General features: G+C 45.5%; 1 protein-coding gene across 8 annotated transcripts in view; it reads left to right on the plus strand.

Annotated features, from left to right (window-relative positions):
* EIF4G3 (eukaryotic translation initiation factor 4 gamma 3) overlaps nucleotides 1-16574 on the plus strand; it is a 165054-nt gene that overhangs the window by 61671 nt on the left and 86809 nt on the right. For 6 of the 8 annotated variants that reach the window (XM_062013190.1, XM_062013184.1, XM_062013187.1 and 3 more), the window contains exons 4-5: nucleotides 12576-12671; nucleotides 14022-14135. In XM_062013190.1, coding sequence (XP_061869174.1) covers nucleotides 12642-12671; nucleotides 14022-14135 — 144 coding nt within the window. In that variant the 5' untranslated portion in view covers nucleotides 12576-12641. The remainder of the gene's footprint in view (nucleotides 1-12575; nucleotides 12672-14021; nucleotides 14136-16574) is intronic. The other 2 variants (XM_062013188.1, XM_062013189.1) reach the window with 1 other exon arrangement.

Below are 16574 nucleotides of genomic sequence, written 5' to 3' on the forward strand. Positions count from 1 at the left end.
AGAGAGCATCTTCTGTTTACGAGCCTTCATGTTGTATGTGAGGTGGTTTTCATCCCAATTACAACCACACAGATGCCTGTAGAGCAGATGTGAGATTGTCAGTGAGGATGTTCATCAGCCATCAAACCTTGCAGCCACAAAGATGTGGACATGGAATGGAAGATTACACCCTTCTTGTGTAAGGGACGAAATCAGAGCTGGCCAACTGAGGGAGAAGTTTATATGTGTGTGCTGCTCCTCTTCTACCTATGATCAGTGGATTTCAGCTTCTTGAGTCTTCTCCTCATCCCAGATAATGAGGATAAAGACAATTTAAACAACAAGCTCTTGATGGTGTCTTGTGGGTGAGAAACCTGCCTTCCAGAGATGTGCAGTAATGGCTTTTCCTGAGCAGTCAAAAATCTGACCTCTCATATTTCTTTTCTTGACCATGGTGCTGGACATCTCGGTCAAGCTGCTTCACAACCCTTATTTGTAATGCTGCTCACTCCTGAGCTGGCAGGAAGAGATGACTGCAGGTGGAGATTTGAAAATGTGTGTTATTTAGTAGCTGATAAATCCAAGAGAAGTGTGATCTTCTTTTGGCCTTTGTGTTAAAGGCCTGCTGGAAGTGCAACTGAACTCTCTGTTTTGTAGTAGGATTAGAGGATTTTGATTGGGTTGTTAATATTGGGAATATTTGCTCATATAACATCTTTGATTAGTTTTGATTCGTTGCTCTGCTCTTTTTTTGCTGCTTTAGTTTTAAATCTGGGCAAATCTGTGCTGGAGAAAGTCTTAACACCTGTTGTCAGGGGCTTTTGGGCTTTGGGGTGCTTTTGTGTAGGGATGCTCAGCTTCATAGGGATCTTCTCATCTGGGGAGAGCAGCTGGGTGTAAGAGCTTCAGGAGAGGAAATGTGGGGTAGTGGGGAAGGCATAATGTAGCTTCAAATGCTGGTTAATGCTATTAACCTTCATAATTATTTAAGCTTGGAGACAGTTAACTTTCCAAAAGCACAACGTAGGTGGGATGAATGAATTGCTTTTAATATCTGTGCACTTAGGGAAGACTGGAAAGGAAAGAAAGAAAAAATGTGTTACAATTTTATCCCATGCAAAGGAAAGTTTGCAGCACCAACACCGAGTGTAGTTAGGGCTAGAGCTGCAGATGGATTACTGGTTTGAGAAGTGTGTTTAATATGTCTCTGTGTGGTCTTGTGTGCACTCAGTACAGGAGGATAATGTGGGCTTTTTTTACTACTGCTTGAGCTTTTTCTTTCAGGAGTAACCGTGGTCTGGCTCAGAGTTGTCCCTGGCCCATCCACTCTGGTGTAAACTGAGTCCTTTTGAATAAGAAAGCTCTCACAGTAGGTGTCTTGGCCACACAATCTAGTGGAAGTATTTTCTTCTGGCTTGTGATACTACTGTGAATCAAAAGCAGTTTTCAAATTGCCAGCAAATTTGTTCTTTTACATTGAAGTAGCATTTTTAATAGAAACCCAAACTCTTCTGCAGCTGATTTTAAACTCTACAGATCTCTCTCCTAAGGAGGCTTCCATGCATGTGTTCTCACAGTCACGTGGGCTGTGCTTTATTTTGATGCTCTTCAGACTTTGCCACTTGTTGAACCACAATTTTGTTCATCATTTAAGATGACAAAATAATGTGAGGCAACTTGCCATTTTCTTATGTTTAATAATTTGTATTCTGGTATTCCTTCTGTAATGATACCTTCTGTTCCCTGCAGTTTAATGGGTGTTTTCTTGCCTGCTCCAGAAAATACACAGTTTTTAAACAAACACAATGTGTTACAGAAGGCAACGTGTCCCAATAAACACCAAAGCCAGCCCAAAAGTCAGGGTGTTGCACAGTCTGCTGCATTTTGGAAATGTTTGAGGGCTTAAAGTACCCCTGCAACTGGATAAAACTGGGGAGAAGCAGGACTTCAATTACTATAGTCCATTGATAGCTGTTGGGTCAGACTGGGAACAGAAGAATAGCCTCCAGAGGCATTTGTACCTTCAGTAGGGAGGAGCTGAAGGCTTGAAATCCATAAACAGTGTGGTTCTCCTCTGAGCTGAAGGCTCAGTGTGCTGCTTTCCACAATGAAAAGCCCAAAAGGATTTGAATGGTTATGGAGCACTAGTTCCACTTCTGGCTGCTTAGACCCCTGCTTAAGGTGCCAGTAGAAACCAGCAGTTAACTTAGTTGCTTTAAATTGTTTGAATTTGTGGTGATATTTCTGAGTTTCACTGTGATGCAATTAAATTGGAACATTTTATCAGATTGCTGACACAGACTCATGAAATGATTAAAGGGACCTCTGGAGATCATCTAGTCCAAGTGCCTGCTCCAAGCAAGATCAGGCAGAGCAGGTTCCTCTGGACCATATCATAGAATCATAAAATGGTTTGGGTTGGAAAGGACCTTAAAGATCACAGAATCCCAGCATGGTGGGGGTTGGAAGGGACCTTTAGAGCTCATCCAGTCCAACCCCCTGCCAAAGCAGGTCCCACCTACATCAGGTCACACAGGAATGTGTCCAAGATCATCCAATTCCAACTCCCCTGGCATGGGCAGGGAACCATCCTTGGAGATAGACAGAAGATGACATTTTTTGAGCTTTTTGTTGGGTTTTGGAGGAAAGACTCAGACTTGCTGCTGCTGTTTTGATGGTAGCATGGAATAGGATTCTCAGCTGAATGTGTGTTGTGTCCTGAGCAAAAGTGTTTGTCTTGAAGTTCATGTTTTGTTTACATTGGAATGAAATTTTATTGGACAAGTGAAAAAGCACTTTGTGACCTCAAGGGTGTATCTGCTGAGATTCACAGGTCTGCTTCCAGCAGTGGAGATGGCAGAATTTCTCCCCCCAGCACAGGCAGGTACAGACACACACACACATAAACACACACACACTTGCTATGTTATTGAGTACCTTCATTATGGAAAATACAAATTCACTTCATTATGTAATGGTTGTTACCACACTCACTTCCAGGCTGGGAGCCAGGTGCTGCTGTCAAAGCAGGGACTGTCATTTCAGGCTCTGTAAGAAGCCAAATAAATCCATACTAGTATTTACAGATGCTATGAAATGATAATCTACCATGGCATTATCCTTGCCCTTGTGCCTTGGTTAGCAACAGTTTTGAACTTAGGCAGATTGTGTGTTGATGGATTTAATCATCAAGTGTCTTTGGGAGGAGGCCAGCTGGTACCAGGACATCTATCCACACTGAGTTAAACTTGCTTAAACATTTTACTCTGCATCTTCAGCTCATTGTGTCACTGCAGTCTGAAATTGCGCATGGACTTATCAGCTTGAGCACCTTATCATTGTTTTTAAGAAGCAGAAAGATTGTTCTTTCCTCCCCAAAGCTGGGTGTTGTATTTACCTTTGCACTGTGTTAAGGGATGGTTGTATTCAGCTGCTGATAGAGAATTATGATGTTAAAAACACAGAGTAAGCCTGAGCTTTGGGCAGATAATGCATCAGAGGGACATGTTCTCTCTTGCTTTTCCTTTTCACCCTCCTCCTTCATAACATCCCTACAGGAATAGTAACCACAGTGTCTTAAGCAGGAAGGAAAGGGATGTGTATCTTGTGTCTATAGTGTCCTCTACACAAACTGTCTTTGTCCAGGGAAGAGGAAACTGCATTTCCTTCACCTCCTTCCCTCAGTGGGAATCTGATTATTTGTGTTCAAGTAGGACAAGTGCCTGGAGTTCTGTGGCTGTTACTCAGGACTCTGTTTCCCTCTTCAGCTTTGCTGCTTCTGCTTCCTCAAATCCATGATGTGAAATCATCTGAAGCCATGAAAAAGGCTGTTAAAAATGTAACAGGGCAGGGAATGGCCCAGATGATGTACCCTGAGACACACTGCTGCAGAGGAATAAAGTTAACAGTGGCTGAGCCCCATTTGTGGGAGAAGTAGTTCCTCTTGGATCAGGGTATTTTTATCCTTTTAAAGGCTGAGTCTTAGTATTTACTAACACAGGGAGTTCTCCTCAAGGCTGGGCTTGGGGGAAAAAGAGGAGAGTGGAGACTGGTGGAGAAGGGGAAGTGAGGATGCTGACTGCTGAAAGCTCTTCTCTGCTTCTTATCCTTGCCTGCAATTTGGTGGATCCCTAAAATTGGGGAAGACAGCTGAAGTTAACAGTCTCTGAAGTTTTGAGGAGGTAGCTTTTGAAACAAGCCTTCCATGTTTACAGAAATGCACCACAGTCCCCCTTCCTACTTACTCATTGCTTCCATCCAATTCCAACCCTCGGAGCCTCTGACTAAATCCGATGTGCGAAGACTTGACAAGCTGGCCACATCCCAGCCCCTGTGTCAGGAGCAGGGTTGTTTGCACTGTAATTGTGTTAAATTCTGTTGCAAAGTGGAAACCTTTAATCTGCACAAGCTGTTCAGTGTCAGAGAAGAGCTCTGGTACTTATATCATTGATTTTAAGGGGCTTTGAACATTCTAAGTAACAGATACCAATATATGCAGAAAACCAGAGTGTTTTCGAGTCACTGATGCATCTTACAGGGTGGCAACACTGGCTTATAAAGAGTCAGCAGAGTAGAACTAGTGTGTATTTTTATTTTACAGAGATGCTGTGATGAAGACAAGCTGATATTGGCAATGTCAGATAATTTGCAAGAGAGCTGCTTAGAAATATGAAGTTACTGCTGTCTTGTATAGCCCCAAACTTGCACATGTGAACATGTAACTGTGAATGAGGGCTTAGATTTAAACAGAATCATCTGATAGTGTGCTAGATGATATGCAGTTGAAGTGTCATTGTAAATAACAAAAGCCAAATGACAAGTATTTAGAGGGGAATTGTCCTTGTTTATTGGTTTAATTGTTGTTGTGGTATTTTTGAAGCTGGGATGGTTCACAGGAGTAGTGTGAGAATATGCTTTTAGGCCTTATTTGAGAGTGTTGTGTGGGGAAAAGCCTGAAATGAATAGATGTGATAATTCAAGCTTCTCTGTCATTTGTAATCTTTGCAGATGAGCTGGTTCTGTATATTACATTCCAATCATACTCCATTTATTCACATTCTCCAAGTCATTGCAGACCACAGCTTTGAATCCTGCCATGACCCTGAGCTGCTGCCTGCAGGGCACACCAGGGCAACACAGAAAGATGATAGATTTGAATGATCTAATTACCAACATAGTAATAAAAATCAACTATGTTCCAAAGAAATCCAGGAACTTGGTAATGTCATGTTTGTGTTCAGCTGCAGGAACCAACTTGAGATGGTTGCAGCACAGTTTGCCAGGTATTGTCATGACCCTGGTAGATCCAAGGGAATGCTTTTTGACATGCCAAGCCTGGTTCTCTCCTGCAGGATTACCACAACTTGTTTTGACACTTATTCCTCTTTCCCCACAGCACTTTATTGCTTCTGCAGCAGTTAGGAGGGCTGCTGAAATGATGTAGGTGGTGTGTTTTCGTTATGCATTTGTCACCAAGGTGGCTGTTTCTGGCTTGGTAATGGAACCCTGAGCAAAACGGAGGCTGGATGGGGAGAAAGATGTTGAGAAGGTCTCGTGAGGCTGTTTTAGCTTCTCATAGTGTTGATTTATGAGTGCAGGTGGATTAAAAAAATGTAATTCTTTGCTATGTGAACTCTTCTCCCAGGTTGGCAACTCCCCAGTGAGGTAGCTGAGTCCTGGGCTTCTCCAGAGATGCCACTGTTGGGAGCTCAGACACTTAGGTTAAAATGATTGTATTTTTGTCCATTACCAATGTACTAATTTTGGGCCAAAATCTGCTTCACCTCCAGTTCATTCATCTCTGCTGCAGGTGCTGCAGTCCCTGGGAGGACAGTCAGGGAGACAGCAAGGGCAGAAACCTCTTCATCCCTTTGGTGTTCATAAGTCAGCACTCAGATGGAAAAACGTGCCTTTTCTTAGTGATATATAGAAGGAGATTCTGGGCTGTTCCAGGATGCTCTGGCTGTAGCTGTTATCTGTGCCTTGCAATAACACTGCTTTTCAGATCAGGTAAAAAAGATAAAGTTCTCCTGCAATAGAGGACTGACACCTTCCTTAACATTGAGGCCACTGGGAAACCAAAACTTGAGGAGAAATCAAGGTGCTGGGTTTGTAAGAGGAGCAGGCTGAGTAAGTGCTGTTGTGGCACATGTTTGCCTTCAGCTGAGTTTATTAGGTAGAAAGGAAGATACAGGTTTTAAATGATAAGCCTCTTACTGTTTGAGAGATGAATACTGGGAGGAGTACTGCAGGGTTGCATTTGGTTAGGTAGTACAGTGATCTGATTTCAGGCTGTGAGACAGCAGAGTAAACCCAACTCAGATTTCTTCACCTGCATCTGAGGCCAAACTGCTGCCATCCAGGCAGGTGACCCAGGGAGAACTTTCTAAGAGCAACTTCAAGGGCTGGTGCCTCATGACTTGTTGTGATTGTGCTGAAATAGTTCAGCAGCTGGAGGAAAAACTGAGTCCAGTTGTTAAAAAGGGGAATAAAGAGGAAACCCCTGTGCAGTGACTCTTGCCAATGACCCTTGCAGTGCTCTCTCCTGTACCTTGCTCCAGAGGCACCTGTAGTTTGTGTCAGGGAATTTGTACAGATATGAATTTATAAACTTAGGGCCAGGACATCTCAGTATAAACTCCACTGAGTGTTACTGGTGAGGTTTTAATCCATTGTGTAGCATTTAACCGGGTCAGTGAACGTCTTGCTGAATGACCACTGTAGTGCAGAAATACCTGGACACCCAGGGAAATGTGTGTGGCTTTGGGGGTCTTTTGGGGACACAGATTTTATCCCACTTCCAGCCAGAGCATGGTTTGGGGTGTTTTATGTCTCAACATGAAATAGTAAAAAAATCTTTTGGGAAGTCTGTGCAGTGACCCTTTAAATAAGCTTTTAGCTGATATTCCCCATTCATTAGAATCATAGAGTGATGGGGGTTGGAAGGGACCTTTAGAGTTCATCCAGTCCAACACCCTGCAGAAGCAGCTCCCACCTAGACCAGGTCACACAGGAACGTGTCCAGGTGGGGCTTGAAGCCCTCCAAGGAAGGAGCCTCCACACCCTCCCTGGGCAGCCTGGGCCAGGGCTCCCTCACTGAAACGGTTTTCTTATGTTTAAATGGAACTTTTTGTGTTGCAGCTTCATCCCATCACCCCTTGTCCTGTTGCTGGATACCAGAGAGAAAAAAAGTGCTGCCCCAACCTCCTGACACCCACCAGTGAGATATTCATAAATGTTAATGAGTTCTCCCCTCAGGTTCCTCTTCCCCAGGCTGAACAGCCCCAGGGCTGCAGCCTTTCCTCCTCACACACATGTTCCAGCCCCTCAGCATCTTGCTGGCCCTGCACTGGCCTCTCTGCAGCAGTTCCCTGTCTCTCTGCAGCTGGGGAGCCCAGCACTGGCCACAGGACTCCAGATGAGGCCTCAGCAGGGCAGAGCAGAGGGGCAGCACAACCTCCCTGGCCCTGCTGCCCACACTCTCTTGCTGCCCCTAGGCTGCCACTGGCCCCTTGCCCACGAGCCCACGCTGCTCATGTTGAGTTTGTTCTCCCCCAGCACTGCCAGGTCTCTGTCCTGGAGCTGCTCTCCAGCAGGTCACCCCCAGCCTGTGCTGCTCATGGGCTTGTTCCTCCCCAGCTGCAGGACTCTGCCCTTGGTGCCCCTCAGCAGGTTCCTCTGTGCCCAACTCTCAGCCTGCCCAGCTCTCAGGGACTGGCAGCTCAGCCTCTGGGCAATCAGCCAGTGCTCCCAGTTTGGTGCCAGCAGGGAACTTGCTGAGGGTCCCTCTGTCCCCACACCCAGGTGGTTGATGAAGATGTTGAACCAGACTGGCCCCAGAACCCATCCCTGTGGAAGGGATTTTCATTAGTGCCATGGTCTGAATGGTCAAACAAAGACAGAAACCACTATGGCAAGGTATCCCATGTGGGCATTGCATTGCTTGCTGGTTTGGCCACACAGGAGAAATGGCCTTTGGGGTTGCTGTGGGATGGCTGAGGGCTGCCTGTGGCTCCAGCACGCTCTGTATTGTTAGGAAATGTTTTGCTTACGCTGTCATTGTTCCTCCCAAAGAGATTAAAGCTTTTTACTGGCATTCAGCAGAGTTTCATCTCACCCCAGACAAGAGGCCAGTGGCTGTGTTGGTGTTACTGGGAAATAACTGGAAGTGGGAAGGTTTTCTGGCCCCAAGGTCACAGCGATAGTGATGGTAATAGAGCAGCAAGCTCCTGAGTCATGGTCATGTGTTGGAACTACAAGACCATTTCTCCTCCTCATATGTAACTTCAGTAAATATAGACCCAGCCAAACTCCTTCCTGAAGTCAAGAGAGGATTCAAGAAACAGTGACAGGGCTTAACCCCTTCCCACACCCAACCAAACAGCACTGCAGAAGGCAGAAAGCTCAGCAAGTGACACCTTTCTGTCTGGGGATTTAAGAGTTTTGTTCCCTACCCCCTAAAAAAAGTCCCCTGGCTGCAGGAGGCAGAAAGCTGCGTGACTCAGCTTTTGCTGAAGCTGATGTATGTACTTTGCCTGTTTATTCCCAGTACAGTCAGTACCGAGGGAGTCATGTTACGCAGCGGGTTCAGTGTTTATTAACCAGCTCAGGAACTGATCTAAGAATAACTTATTTCATTTGTTTTTCATGGGAGTGATTATTTTATTTCAGTTCTATCCTATTCTTATTCTTTTTGCCTGCTTGGCACAGCAGCCCAAAGTGGAAAGTGCACAGAAAACAGACCAAAAGGGTTTTCCCTAGGAAGGGGTGGGAGTACAGAAAGACACGAGTGATCCCTTTCCCCTTGCAAACAGCCTCACCTGAAATAGAAAATCACTAAGATGAGAACTTGAAGGGAAGTGAATTGCTCTGCCTCAACAGTGCAGCAGCTCAGCAGCCCAAGCCCTTCACTTCCAGCTGGACTTTCTGCAGTTATTTCACCTTCAGGAATCGCCATGCCAGCCTTTAGATGCTTCTGAACTCAAATCTGTATACAGAGAGATATTTGTTTCCCTGCCTTCCCCTCCATGGTAGTTTCTTTAGGGGATTTCTGGAGCATTCCCTCTCTGATCTTCTTATTTGCTCACCTCACCCACAGCATTTCAGCCACGGTGCATAAAAGCCACATATTTCCAGCGTGACTGCATGTGATTGTCATTACTTTGTGTACCTATTTAGATGCTTGGCACAGAAGAAAGTCCTTCTGACAGATGAATAGATGCAATACTTTTAATCAGCTGACTTGTTTAAAAAGCCATGGAGTGCTGGGATGTGTTCTGTCAGTTGTTTTGATAGGGTTTTTTAGGCTAACATGTACTTACATGTGAACATAATACCTGCAGAAATGGATAAAGCACTTCCCCCAGTGCCTTTATTTCCCATCACGATGATTTTTAACACAAATACCACTGAAGGCACACCTCCATCTGTTTTGAGGCATGCTGAGCAGAAGCATTCTTGTTGTGTAAGAGTTGTGAAACGTGTTTATTTAGGTGATGTTTGTTGTCTTCAGTGGGAGTTGTATCATGCTCCTTCCTCAAGGCTGCGGTTGTGAACTCAGCACTCAGAGCGGTCACCTGGGTTAGAAACAGCACTGGCTGTCCAAAATCACCTTGTTTTCATGACAGCTTAATAGCAGAAAATCCTTTAGTGGCTTCTATTTAAGCCTTTATATGTGGTTCTTCCTTTCTTTATAGCCCAATGCTGTACTTGCTGTGATAGGGTTTAAATACTAAAGCAATTTAACACTAGATTGCATCGTCTGCATTTGTCTCTCAGCCCTACCAGTGTCAGAAACGACATCTGTTACCAGTGAGGTGCCTGTCTTTGGCACTGTGTTTAAAAATGCTTGCTTTACAGTCTTTCTGCTAAAACTCATAGTTTAAGTTCAGTGACAACTACACATCTTTCCTTTCAGCTTTCCTTTTCTGAGGTGATTAAAAGCATCCTTGGGTTTGGAGATGGGTGAAGACTTTTGGGGGTAGCATGGAAGTTGGATTTGATTTAGGCTTTGTTCTGTTTTGTGCAAGCTAAATCTGAAGAAAAGGTTTTTGTGAGCCCAAAGAAGGGAGGGAATGGTGGATGTTTTCTTCTCTCTTTGCTGAGATGCTGTAGGAGCAGCAGTTCAAGCCATCTGGGGTAAGGTTTCTTCTCTTGAGGTACAAGAGGCTGGTGGTCAGCTGGTCCATTTACATGTGAGCGTGCCCAGTACTTCCCATTGCAGTCTCCTACCCTGCCTGCTCCCTGGCTGTCTAAGCATCAGGACCCTTTGCAAGGCTCAAAGCAGCACAGAAAACTGCTGATCCTCCAAGAGCAGAAGCCTTAATCTCACATTGGGCAGAGATTCCAGATGCAGAAAGTCATCAGCAAGATAGCACAAATGCAGGCTAACTTCTCTAGGTTGTGGACAAAAAGATACCAGAGCTTCCCTTCATCTCATTAGTGCTCAATTATCCTCCTCTGTGCTGATCTCTCATTGCCATGGTGTCATTCCTGCTGTGAGAGGTGGTACATACTGTTTATTACACAGCATTGACACCACCAGCTAAGGCAGAATCACACTTGTCAAATACAGGGGGAAAATATTTGATGCTACATCTGACATCTCAGGAAAGAAAGGAAAAGCCTTCTTGCAAATGAGTTGTTAACATGAATTAGAGGTTTTGCCAGTGGTAAGAGGGGAGGGAAGTGGTGGCTGCAGAGAGGATTAGACTAAATGAGCTCCTGGAGAGGAGGGGCAGTGGAAAACCTGTGCCCTGCTTACCTGCCAGAGATTGCTGCCTCTGTAGGAGGAGCTGATTAGAGCATTTAATTGCTCTTGAACTAGAGTCTTTATTGATACAAGCTACTGCAGAACAACATTCTGCAGCTAAATAACCTACCAACCCCCCTGCCAAAGCAGGTCCCACCTAGACCAGGTCACACAGAAACATGTCCAGGTGGGGTTGGAAACCTCCTGAGAAGGAGCCTCCACACCCTCCCTGGGCAGCCTGGGCCAGGGCTCCCTCCCCTCAGCACTGGAAGAGTTTTTCATATGTTTAAATGCTAATTCTATGTACAGGGAGGTATTGCAATGTTTTTAAAGCATAGTCTCTCCCATAATCTTGTCAAGTGAGCACCAAGACCTTGTCCTAGAGGAGACCCAAGCCTTGATGAACTCCTTTACTCAGCAAGTAAATCTGATGGTACGTAGCTGGGAGGTTGGTAGGGACTGTGACTGCCATTAGAGCTGCACCACAAGGGATAGACAGTGATGGGGAAGAGCTGTTGAGGTGAGGGAGCCCTGGCAGGGGCTGCCCAGATGGGCTGTGGAGGCTCCTTCTCCGGAGACATTCCAACCCAGCTGGATGAGTCCCTGTGTGCCCTGCTCTAGGTGGTGCTACTCTGGCAGGGGGGTTGCACTGGATGAGCTTTCCAGGTCCCTTCTAGCCCTTCAGATCCTGTGATTCTGTGAGCTGGACAAGTGGATTGTGATGGAGTTATGCAGCAGCTACAGGGCAGCGTGTACAGTTTGGGCTGATTCCTCTTGCAAGTGAAGGCAGTTGCAGGCTAGTGGCTGGTATTTGTGCCATTGCAATAACAAACTGTTTTGAAAAAGGTTAGTTATATGGGATTGCTTTTTAACTAAAAAGGTGCTCTGGGAAGTTATTCTAAATGCCTCAATAAAATCCATCGTTGGCACAACTGCACAGCTCCAGCTAATTGTTACTTTGGGCAAATAACATGAGAGAGAGCATCTGGTGGTGTAAATTGTTACAGCCCATTGAAATTGGAGGAACTATGAACCACTTGCACAACCCGTGGTCTGCCTTTAGGTCTGTAACAACTTCAAGGCATTTCATTGTGTTGCAAATGTTGGAGAGAGGCCAGGGCAGGGCTCCCAAGATGCTGAAGGGACTGGAGCATCTTCTGAGGAAAGGCTGGGGGCCCTGGGGCTGTTCAGCCTGGAGAAGAGAAGCCTGAGGGGGGAGCTCATTAACACAAGTATTTAAAAGGTGTTTGTCAAGAGGATGAGGCAGCACTCTTTGCTTTTGGCTGAAGTGACAGGACAAGGGGTAATGGACAGAAGCTGGAACACAAAAAGTGCCACTTAAAGGAAAAACTGTGTCAGTGTTTGAGTGAGGGAGCCCTGGCCCAGGCTACCCAGGGAGGGTGTGGAGGCTCCTTCCTTGGAGGGCTTCAAGACCTACCTGGACACGTTCCTGTGTGACCTGATCTAGGTGACCCTGCTTCTGCAGGGGGGTTGGACTAGATGAGCTCTAAAGGTCCCTTCCAACCCCACCATTCTGAGATTCTATGATAGCTTCAGTTCCACCTTTCCTTGGAAACAGGCTCAGAGCAGGTTTTTGGAAAGTATGTGGTCAGAGGTTGGGACAGTGCAGGATTTCAGTGACCTGATTTGCCTCTTTGCTGTGTTTCTCCTGTGGCACTTGGGAAGCTCAGTGTTGATAGAAGTTGCCCGAGTCCTTGACAGAGATGAGGCTTTCTCCATCGCAGTCACCCATGTCACCTCCACCTCAGTGTCCATCACTTCCTGTCTTTTGGGATGAATCCTTTGACACATTCATTTAACATTTACTTTTCCTATTCCCTGGCAGGCTCCTTACCCCTCAGGACAGAATGCAGCTCCAACCACGTTGGTGTACCCTCAAGCCCCTCAAACAATGAACACCCAGCCTCAGACCCGCTCTCCGGTAAGGAAGCCCACGTTTGCATTACCTTCCATTCTTTCTTCCTCATTTGTGTATTTCTGTGTGTGTGTGTGTGTCTACAGCACTTGGCTGGTTCTCTGGAATGCATGTTGTACTGAACTGGAAGCACATTCCAAATGGCAGATCTCAGTGGAGTTCTTCAGCCATTGTCCTGGTAGGACCACAGTCCTTTTGAAGTGGCTTCTCAGAAGGGAAGCGATGGAGGGATTCTCATCTACGTTCCAGTAACATCATTTGCTTTTATCATAGTTGCTCTTAGGTTTGCTTCTGTTTAGAGCTTAGATTCATTGCCAGAATCTTGATCTTCTTTTTTTGTTGTTGTTTTTTTTCTTTAAGAAAGTATTTGGTAAAGTGATAGACCAAAGGTCAGCAACCAAAAGCGATTCTCTGCAGCAGTGCTCAGTCTCCAGTGGCCTCTGGGTATTTCTCCCATATCAGTGCCACTGGGTCAGTTCTAACCATTTACTGGGGCCCTGTAGGTGCTCAAGCATTTAACACAAGACTCCTGCATACCCAGAGCTTTTTGTGGTAAGCCCTTTTTTCATCCAACTCTAGGTCTGATTGTCCTTCATAATCTTTTGGGGTTTTGCATGGATTGTAAACTACTCGGCTACTGTAGGACTTCAGTTGCTCAAACCAGGCTCTTTTTGGGGAATCTTTGCTCAGTGGCACAGTTCCACACACTGCTAGGTGACCCTCAGATGCTTAGCCTAGCTTCTGGAGCTCAAGGCAGCTTCCTGACACGCTGTCTCAAGCCTCAGTTAACCAAGGGAGCAGTAAACCCTGTGCCTCTGGACAATCCACATCTGCATCCTAACGCTTTCAGCTTCCCTCCGAAACCACTACGCCCTTCCCAGCACTCTTCTCTTCTTAGAGTAAGGTGAATGCTGCTGAAGTGTGGCAACTGAAAGCCTCTGAGACAGAAGTCTTCTGTTTGTCCACATAACAGGTACCTACACACACATACAGGACAGGCTTTCCCCACCACACGCAGCCTCATCGGATGCCCTCACCCCGCTTCTGGAGGTTTTGCCTCCGGTGGATTCACAGGAAGGTTTGTTCTGAGGCCCAGTAACCTCTGTGGTGATGAACAAGCCCATTTTGATGATATTTCTGGGATGTGGACAGCTGCAAATTTATAACTGGATCCCCCTCCCACCTCCTTATCTCCCTGTTCTGATCAGTAACGTGAGATACTGATGGTAACCCCCCTCTTTGCTCAGTAAGTATGATCATCTTTAATTGTTGAAAAGCACAGATAAATTGATATGGTTAGAACTGGAGCAAAATCCTGACTGAAGAGCTGCATCTCTAAACCAGTTTTTTTGACAGCCCAGCAGAACAGTGCCAATACATTGCACAGACAACTGGAAGAGGAGGAAGGTTTTGGAACAGAGTCCGGTTTACAGGTCCCTGGCTGGAAGAGGCTGGATAAAATACTGCATTGTAAGCAATATAACAAACTGTACTCCTTCTTGCAGGCAATTGTGCCCATGGCACTGTTTTGATTTTCTCCTTTCTTTCTTTATTGTTTCCTTTCTTTTTTTTTTTACCCCATCTTGTTTTTGTTGCCTGATCTCCAGCAGTGCACTGATGTTGCTTCTTCGCTAAAAGCATGAGCTGCCGTGGCAGTTTCTGCCAGGTTGAAAGTGGCGACTCAGGGTCCAAAGTTGCAGCTGGGAGGGTCTGACCTGGTGTAGGACAGGGAACAGGGCAGCTTTGGCTTTGCCACTCAGCAGATGAACACCTTCAGGAAATTTGGCTGGAAAACATGGCAATTTGTCGGGTTTTGTCCCGGTTATTGAGGAGCTGTTGAGGAGGAATTTGGCTGCAGTTGGCAGCCATTTTTCTCTGGGGTTTTTTAGACTCCCCTGTGTGCAGTTTTTGCCATCTGCTCTGCTAGTCACCATTTCCACCCCCATTACTAAAAGCCAGCACCCATAACATCTCATCCCACCTCCCTACCCTAAAACAAATGCAAGACTAGCCTGGTCCTGAGCTGCTCTTGCATTTTGTTCTGGGCTTGATTTACTGGTTTTTTAGTTATTATTTGTTTAATTTTTTTTACCATCTTTTCTCTTTTTTTTTTGGTGGGGAGGGGAGGGAGAAGAGAGGGTGAGGAAGGCAACAGGATGTCTTTGCCATCCCTATGCTTCCATAGCCCAGTCCTGTCCATCACCCAGCTGCTGTGGCTGGTGTGGGTACAGAAGTTGTTGCACCAAGGAGGTTGATCCTAACCCCGCTTCCTCGAGCAGCCAGAGCTTCCTCCATCCTGTTTCTACATCCAAAGGCCATTGGCAATTGCACAGTTGAGGCTTTTCTGTTCCTTCCAGGACAGTTGCCTTTGCAATCCAACTGGCTTCACATTTTCTCCCAGTTAGCATTGTAGCATCACTCCAATAGTGAGAACTTCAAAGTGCAGCTCCAGCTGTGGAAAGGAAAATGAAATCAGAATCATTCAGAGCTACTGAAATCTACCTGTTAGCTCTTGCTGCTGCCAGCCCTGAGCACCAGGTGATTTTAACACAAACTATCCAATTCTAGGAGGCCTGCCAAAAAGAAAAAGATCAGAGAGGGTGTTTTGAGCCATCCAGAAGTGGTTATTTTCAAGAGGCTTGAGGTGTGCCAGCTCACCATCAGCAGATAGAGAACATGCCCCACTGACCACAGAGCAGCAAGCAGGACTGTCAAAAGTGTGGGTGGCAGAAATGTTGGAATGTTTCATGAAGAAGTTTTCCTTTCTGTCTTACCACCTTCATCCAACAGAGGAAAAACAAACCTCAAAGTGTCTATTTGAAGCCGATCCAGCAGTGACTACAGTTTGTTCTGTTGCTTACAGCTACTAATAGGAATAAATCCTACCAACTTGGATCACTTAAAACCAAAAAGTTCAAACTCACTAGCCAGTGGTGACCAGTGCCAAAATAGATGAGGGTGTTTTTCACTAACTTTTGAGGTTTTTCTTCTGAGTTTTTTTGCCTTTCTGTTGTAACACAGATTCATTTCCATCATGGACTGTAGTTTCTTCAGATACAAGCTTCCAGCTCTTGTTTTAAACCCAGTGAGAAGGAATCTTTCCTGTGGAACAGTGATAAGAGAGCTACTTCATCCCTGAGGTTATGGGGTTTGCAGCCCATCATTCTCCTTTGGCTCCCCTTTTCTTTGGTGTATCACATGGAGTGTGTCATACCCAGTGGAAAGACTTGTGTCAGCCCTTCCAGGCTGAGCTTCATTCCCTTTTCTCAAGGCATTTGAACTGTTTTTGAAGAGTTCTTGCTGAGAAAATAAGGACTTGAAATGCCTTCACCTTCTGAGACTTGTCCAGGTGCCCATTTCTTGTCACTGCAGGACCCATCAGCAGAGCCACTGTCCTCTTCACACCCTGAGCCGTGGGAGGATGCTGAAACTCTGAGTGCTTCTGCCCTGATGTTGCTATTAAAGGGCAATTTTAGCTCTTTAATCTGACAAGATGATGATGCTTTACTGGGGTTTTTTCTTTAAGGCTTAGGGAAAATGTTCGAGGGTGGGAAAAGTCAGTGTTGGGTGTATCAGAGCAGGTCATTCTTCACAAACTCTTGTGCTAGAAATAGTCCATGTGTACATATTTACTCATTTCTGAAGGTTTTGGGGACTTTTCATCCAAATGTCACAATGAGATGAAGGTAGAAGGAATCTAGAAACACAGGTCTTAGTAGACTAGTTTTTGGACATCTTAAATATAGATGATAAAATCATTTATGAAGGAGAAAATCAGCTGGACCAGTGAATATTTATGCTTTGCCTCCCTGGGAGGGAAGGTGGGAGGTAGGGCTGTAGGTGAACCCCAGTCCACTTCTACTGTAAAACTGTCTTATTAAGAAAATCAATAATTAGTAGCCAGTTTTG

This window comes from Colius striatus, chromosome 21, assembly GCF_028858725.1.
Source record: "Colius striatus isolate bColStr4 chromosome 21, bColStr4.1.hap1, whole genome shotgun sequence".
Classification (NCBI taxonomy): domain Eukaryota; kingdom Metazoa; phylum Chordata; class Aves; order Coliiformes; family Coliidae; genus Colius; species Colius striatus.